The 7372-nt window shown below is 21.7% G+C and overlaps 2 protein-coding genes across 2 annotated transcripts; both read left to right on the plus strand.

Annotated features, from left to right (window-relative positions):
- Positions 1-5218: 5218 nt before the first annotated feature.
- LOC120430021 (small integral membrane protein 4) lies at positions 5219-5694 on the plus strand. The gene is made up of 2 exons (XM_039595116.2): positions 5219-5494; positions 5553-5694. Exons 1-2 carry the CDS (start codon positions 5338-5340, stop codon positions 5639-5641), a joined length of 246 nt encoding a protein of 81 aa, XP_039451050.1. The 5' UTR covers positions 5219-5337; the 3' UTR covers positions 5642-5694.
- On the plus strand, positions 5646-5885 carry LOC120430022 (protein BRAWNIN). The gene has a single exon (XM_039595117.2). The coding sequence runs from the start codon at positions 5646-5648 to the stop codon at positions 5832-5834; it is 189 nt and encodes a 62-aa protein (XP_039451051.1). The 3' UTR covers positions 5835-5885.
- The last annotated feature ends 1487 nt before the right edge of the window (positions 5886-7372 follow it).

Genomic DNA, 7372 nt, shown 5'->3' on the forward strand with positions numbered 1-7372 from the left:
GAATTTATGAATTTAAGAATTTAAGAATTTAAGAATTTAAGAATTTAAGAATTTAAGAATTTAAGAATTTAAGAATTTAAGAATTTAAGAATTTAAGAATTTAAGAATTTAAGAATTTAAGAATTTAAGAATTTAAGAATTTAAGAATTTAAGAAATTTAAGAATTTAAGAATTTAAGAATTTAAGAATTTAAGAATTTAACAACTTAAGAATTTAAGAATTTTAAAATTTTAAGAATTTAAGAATTTAAGAATTTAAGAATTTAAGAATTTAAGAATTTAAGAATTTAAGAATTTAAGAATTTAAGAATTTAAGAATTTAAGAATTTAAGAATTTAAGAATTTAAGAATTTAAGAATTTAAGAATTTAAGAATTTAAGAATCTAAGAATTTAAGAATTTAAGAATTTAAGAATCTAAGAATTTAAATTTTAAGAATTTAAGAATTTAAGAATTTAAGAATTTAAGAATTTAAGAATTTAAGAATTTAAGAATTTAAGAATTTAAGAATTTAAGAATTAAGAATTTAAGAATTTAAGAATTTAAGAATTTAAGAATTTAAGAATTTAAGAATTTAAGAATTTAAGAATTTAAGAATTTAAGAATTTAAGAATTTAAGAATTTAAGAATTTAAGAATTTAAGAATTTAAGAATTTAAGAATTTAAGAATTTAAGAATTTAAGAATTTAAGAATTTAAGAATTTAAGAATTTAAGAATTTAAGAATTTAAGAATTTAAGAATTTAAGAATTTAAGAATTTAAGAATTTAAGAATTTAAGAATTTAAGAATTTAAGAATTTAAGAATTTAAGAATTTAAGAATTTAAGAATTTAAGAATTTAAGAATTTAAGAATTAAGAATTTAAGAATTTAAGAATTTAAGAATTTAAGAATTTAAGAATTTAAGAATTTAAGAATTTAAGAATTTAAGAATTTAAGAATTTAAGAATTTAAGAATTTAAGAATTTAAGAATTTAAGAATTTAAGAATTTAAGAATTTAAGAATTTAAGAATTTAAGAATTTAAGAATTTAAGAATTTAAGAATTTAAGAATTTAAGAATTTAAGAATTTAAGAATTTAAGAATTTAAGAATTTAAGAATTTAAGAATTTAAGAATTTAAGAATTTAAGAATTTAAGAATTTAAGAATTTAAGAATTTAAGAATTTAAGAATTTAAGAATTTAAGAATTTAAGAATTTAAGAATTTAAGAATTTAAGAATTTAAGAATTTAAGAATTTAAGAATTTAAGAATTTAAGAATTTAAGAATTTAAGAATTTAAGAATTTAAGAATTTAAGAATTTAAGAATTTAAGAATTTAAGAATTTAAGAATTTAAGAATTTAAGAATTTAAGAATTTAAGAATTTAAGAATTTAAGAATTTAAGAATTTAAGAATTTAAGAATTTAAGAATTTAAGAATTTAAGAATTTAAGAATTTAAGAATTTAAGAATTTAAGAATTTAAGAATTTAAGAATTTAAGAATTTAAGAATTTAAGAATTTAAGAATTTAAGAATTTAAGAATTTAAGAATTTAAGAATTTAAGAATTTAAGAATTTAAGAATTTAAGAATTTAAGAATTTAAGAATTTAAGAATTTAAGAATTTAAGAATTTAAGAATTTAAGAATTTAAGAATTTAAGAATTTAAGAATTTAAGAATTTAAGAATTTAAGAATTTAAGAATTTAAGAATTTAAGAATTTAAGAATTTAAGAATTTAAGAATTTAAGAATTTAAGAATTTAAGAATTTAAGAATTTAAGAATTTAAGAATTTAAGAATTTAAGAATTTAAGAATTTAAGAATTTAAGAATTTAAGAATTTAAGAATTTAAGAATTTAAGAATTTAAGAATTTAAGAATTTAAGAATTTAAGAATTTAAGAATTTAAGAATTTAAGAATTTAAGAATTTAAGAATTTAAGAATTTAAGAATTTAAGAATTTAAGAATTTAAGAATTTAAGAATTTAAGAATTTAAGAATTTAAGAATTTAAGAATTTAAGAATTTAAGAATTTAAGAATTTAAGAATTTAAGAATTTAAGAATTTAAGAATTTAAGAATTTAAGAATTTAAGAATTTAAGAATTTAAGAATTTAAGAATTTAAGAATTTAAGAATTTAAGAATTTAAGAATTTAAGAATTTAAGAATTTAAGAATTTAAGAATTTAAGAATTTAAGAATTTAAGAATTTAAGAATTTAAGAATTTAAGAATTTAAGAATTTAAGAATTTAAGAATTTAAGAATTTAAGAATTTAAGAATTTAAGAATTTAAGAATTTAAGAATTTAAGAATTTAAGAATTTAAGAATTTAAGAATTTAAGAATTTAAGAATTTAAGAATTTAAGAATTTAAGAATTTAAGAATTTAAGAATTTAAGAATTTAAGAATTTAAGAATTTAAGAATTTAAGAATTTAAGAATTTAAGAATTTAAGAATTTAAGAATTTAAGAATTTAAGAATTTAAGAATTTAAGAATTTAAGATTAAGATTTAAGAATTTAAGAATTTAAGAATTTAAGAATTTAAGAATTTAAGAATTTAAGAATTTAAGAATTTAAGAATTTAAGAATTTAAGAATTTAAGAATTTAAGAATTTAAGAATTTAAGAATTTAAGAATTTAAGAATTTAAGAATTTAAGAATTTAAGAATTTAAGAATTTAAGAATTTAAGAATTTAAGAATTTAAGAATTTAAGAATTTAAGAATTTAAGAATTTAAGAATTTAAGAATTTAAGAATTTAAGAATTTAAGAATTTAAGAATTTAAGAATTTAAGAATTTAAGAATTTAAGAATTTAAGAATTTAAGAATTTAAGAATTTAAGAATTTAAGAATTTAAGAATTTAAGAATTTAAGAATTTAAGAATTTAAGAATTTAAGAATTTAAGAATTTAAGAATTTAAGAATTTAAGAATTTAAGAATTTAAGAATTTAAGAATTTAAGAATTTAAGAATTTAAGAATTTAAGAATTTAAGAATTTAAGAATTTAAGAATTTAAGAATTTAAGAATTTAAGAATTTAAGAATTTAAGAATTTAAGAATTTAAGAATTTAAGAATTAAGAATTTAAGAATTTAAGAATTTAAGAATTTAAGAATTTAAGAATTTAAGAATTTAAGAATTTAAGAATTTAAGAATTTAAGAATTTAAGAATTTAAGAATTTAAGAATTTAAGAATTTAAGAATTTAAGAATTTAAGAATTTAAGAATTTAAGAATTTAAGAATTTAAGAATTTAAGAATTTAAGAATTTAAGAATTTAAGAATTTAAGAATTTAAGAATTTAAGAATTTAAGAATTTAAGAATTTAAGAATTTAAGAATTTAAGAATTTAAGAATTTAAGAATTTAAGAATTTAAGAATTTAAGAATTTAAGAATTTAAGAATTTAAGAATTTAAGAATTTAAGAATTTAAGAATTTAAGAATTTAAGAATTTAAGAATTTAAGAATTTAAGAATTTAAGAATTTAAGAATTTAAGAATTTAAGAATTTAAGAATTTAAGAATTTAAGAATTTAAGAATTTAAGAATTTAAGAATTTAAGAATTTAAGAATTTAAGAATTTAAGAATTTAAGAATTTAAGAATTTAAGAATTTAAGAATTTAAGAATTTAAGAATTTAAGAATTTAAGAATTTAAGAATTTAAGAATTTAAGAATTTAAGAATTTAAGAATTTAAGAATTTAAGAATTTAAGAATTTAAGAATTTAAGAATTTAAGAATTTAAGAATTTAAGAATTTAAGAATTTAAGAATTTAAGAATTTAAGAATTTAAGAATTTAAGAATTTAAGAATTTAAGAATTTAAGAATTTAAGAATTTAAGAATTTAAGAATTTAAGAATTTAAGAATTTAAGAATTTAAGAATTTAAGAATTTAAGAATTTAAGAATTTAAGAATTTAAGAATTTAAGAATTTAAGAATTTAAGAATTTAAGAATTTAAGAATTTAAGAATTTAAGAATTTAAGAATTTAAGAATTTAAGAATTTAAGAATTTAAGAATTTAAGAATTTAAGAATTTAAGAATTTAAGAATTTAAGAATTTAAGAATTTAAGAATTTAAGAATTAAGAATTTAAGAATTTAAGAATTTAAGAATTTAAGAATTTAAGAATTTAAGAATTTAAGAATTTAAGAATTTAAGAATTTAAGAATTTAAGAATTTAAGAATTTAAGAATTTAAGAATTTAAGAATTTAAGAATTTAAGAATTTAAGAATTTAAGAATTTAAGAATTTAAGAATTTAAGAATTTAAGAATTTAAGAATTTAAGAATTTAAGAATTTAAGAATTTAAGAATTTAAGAATTTAAGAATTTAAGAATTTAAGAATTTAAGAATTTAAGAATTTAAGAATTTAAGAATTTAAGAATTTAAGAATTTAAGAATTTAAGAATTTAAGAATTTAAGAATTTAAGAATTTAAGAATTTAAGAATTTAAGAATTTAAGAATTTAAGAATTTAAGAATTTAAGAATTTAAGAATTTAAGAATTTAAGAATTTAAGAATTTAAGAATTTAAGAATTTAAGAATTTAAGAATTTAAGAATTTAAGAATTTAAGAATTTAAGAATTTAAGAATTTAAGAATTTAAGAATTTAAGAATTTAAGAATTTAAGAATTTAAGAATTTAAGAATTTAAGAATTTAAGAATTTAAGAATTTAAGAATTTAAGAATTTAAGAATTTAAGAATTTAAGAATTTAAGAATTTAAGAATTTAAGAATTTAAGAATTTAAGAATTTAAGAATTTAAGAATTTAAGAATTTAAGAATTTAAGAATTTAAGAATTTAAGAATTTAAGAATTTAAGAATTTAAGAATTTAAGAATTTAAGAATTTAAGAATTTAAGAATTTAAGAATTTAAGAATTTAAGAATTTAAGAATTTAAGAATTTAAGAATTTAAGAATTTAAGAATTTAAGAATTTAAGAATTTAAGAATTTAAGAATTTAAGAATTTAAGAATTTAAGAATTTAAGAATTTAAGAATGAAGCATTTCCATTCGAGCAGTTTTTGCTTTTTTCTACACTGTATTTCTTTCAGAGCGAACTGTCAAAAACTGCTCGACTGCGGGTGTTACATTATTAGTACCTTTCTAAAATCCCGGAAGGCAGACTTCAAAAAATCCCGGAACCTGCTGTCATGAGATTCGAGCACTTATTCCTCTTCACGCTCTCCACCAAACTTTTAGCACCGGGACATCACTGTCAAAGCGTTATTTTGTAAACAAATCGATTTCTTCGCAGTTCGCGCACATCCCGACGACGTTGTTATGTAAAAATACCGCAAAAGTGCAATGATTTCAGTTTAGTCGCGTTAAATATTGAATTACAATCGCTTTTAAATGCGCATCCGCCGTAGTTCCACCTTCAAGCGTCTGCTGGACCTGTGGCCGGGCAAGAAAACTCTCGGGATTTATCGGTTTCTGCCGCTGTTCTTCGGACTTGGCGCAACGCTCGAGTTTTCCATGATCCACTGGAGAGTGGGCGATACTAATTTCTGTGAGTTTGTTTTTTAAATTTGATTGATTTTAAATTGGACATGTTGCTTCCTTCTCAGACAACACCTTCAAGAAGCGCCAGGCGAAGGACATTGTCGAGGAGCGACTTCGATTGCATCAGCTGGAACCGATCCGGGAAAGCGGCTAACAAAATGCCGGCCGGAGTGTCCATGAAGGAGTACCTTAAGTTTACGTCCGCCGCAATGCTGGCCATGTTTGCCGGATCCCAGCTAGTGCACCGGTACTACAACCCGCTGAAGGACCTCAACTACTACGTGGACCGGGAAATCAAGGAGCAACGGTTACGGAAGGTCGACGCACCGGAAGGGCAAGGTAATTAGACGCGGGGCGAGAGGGATAATAAAAATGTATATTTAATGCACAATACGTTACACAGTTGGGTGTATTAAATCTGTAATGCGTGATAATCACTGGCCCTGGCTCGATTTGGGTTGAACCTGCTGCAGCTTCGCCAGCAGGACTTCGTTCCGTTGACACTCGGCCGTCAGCTGTTTGACGGTGGCCGCGTACTTTCGCTGTTGTTCGACTAGCGCTAGTAGTTGGGCGTTCAGGGCGTCCCGTTTGGCGCGTTCGTCGTCGCACTTCTTTTGGACTTTTGTCTTGTTTACGCGAACTCCCTCGACGATCTGTTCGAACTGCTGGACGAATTGCTCTCGCGAGTTGTACGTTTGCATTGCGTTGCCGTAGTTTTCGTAGATTGAGTTCAGCAGGGACATTTCCTTCTCCAGGTATAGCTTCGTGTCGTCCAGGGTGTTGTACAGGGTGTAGAACTGCTTGGTTTCGCGGTGTTTGGCGCTGACTGAGGGAATGAAAAAAAAAAACAATTTGAAATAAATTGTGAAAGTTTCATTGGAGCATCGATCGTTGACTCATCAGCATCTTATCGTTAATTTGCTGTGACTACTCACCAAATGACTGAATGGAACAGAATTTCCAAAAAACGAATTTTCAATTTATTTTGTATGTTTTTGGAGATGATCCTTAACTTTAGTGCAAAAGATGTCTTTTTTAGTCCCCTAAAAAATTTAAATTGAAAAATTCGTAATTTCCAGAGCATTTTTTTTTTGTAAAATTCCGATGTACAGAACAATACAACAAGTTTTTTTTCCACAAATACAAATTTTCGTCAGTATACTTTGATATTTTGATCATTTTGCAAAATAACCGTGCTGCTGTAAAATGCACTTTAAAACACTTTTTTTCATTTTAATGTAAATACCATTTGCCCTCCTCCATCATAAAACTCGCAAACAAGGCAAAATGTATATGAAATAAATGCAGGTAAATAAACAAAGCAAACAAGCTGGCAAGTGCGAGTTCCTCAGGAAACACATTGCCAGGGTTGTTACGGACGGCGCGGATCGCGCGGATGGCGCGTTTCGCGCGGATAGCGCGGATTTGGCGCGGATTTGCTGGCTTAATTTGCTCAGGCGCGGATTTCGCGCGGATGACAATTTTGATAAATAAAATAATTAACTTTCAAGTTATAAAGAAAATTATTATCAGGAATTACTGTAATTTTTTTATGTGCAAAAACTTTAATTTCTTAGAAGTTGTTACTGAAACAAAATTGATTTTTTCCGGAAATGTTTGTTTGTAATTTTTTAATAAGAAACGTCGAAATAATCTACAAGAAGAGATAATTTTTGTTAAAGATTTTTTAAATAAATTTATTCTTACACTCAACTCATTATTAACATCTGATACGGGTTCTAAATATTCCATCTCTTATGAGTTTCAGGTTATGTTTTATTAACAATATGTATTGTTTATTTTATACTGGATACATTTTGATTTGATTCTTTTGAACCATATTTCAAGCTTTTCTATAGATATTCGGATTACACAAAAAAAAATA

Source organism: Culex pipiens, chromosome 2 (genome assembly GCF_016801865.2).
Source record: "Culex pipiens pallens isolate TS chromosome 2, TS_CPP_V2, whole genome shotgun sequence".
Lineage (NCBI taxonomy): Eukaryota > Metazoa > Arthropoda > Insecta > Diptera > Culicidae > Culex > Culex pipiens.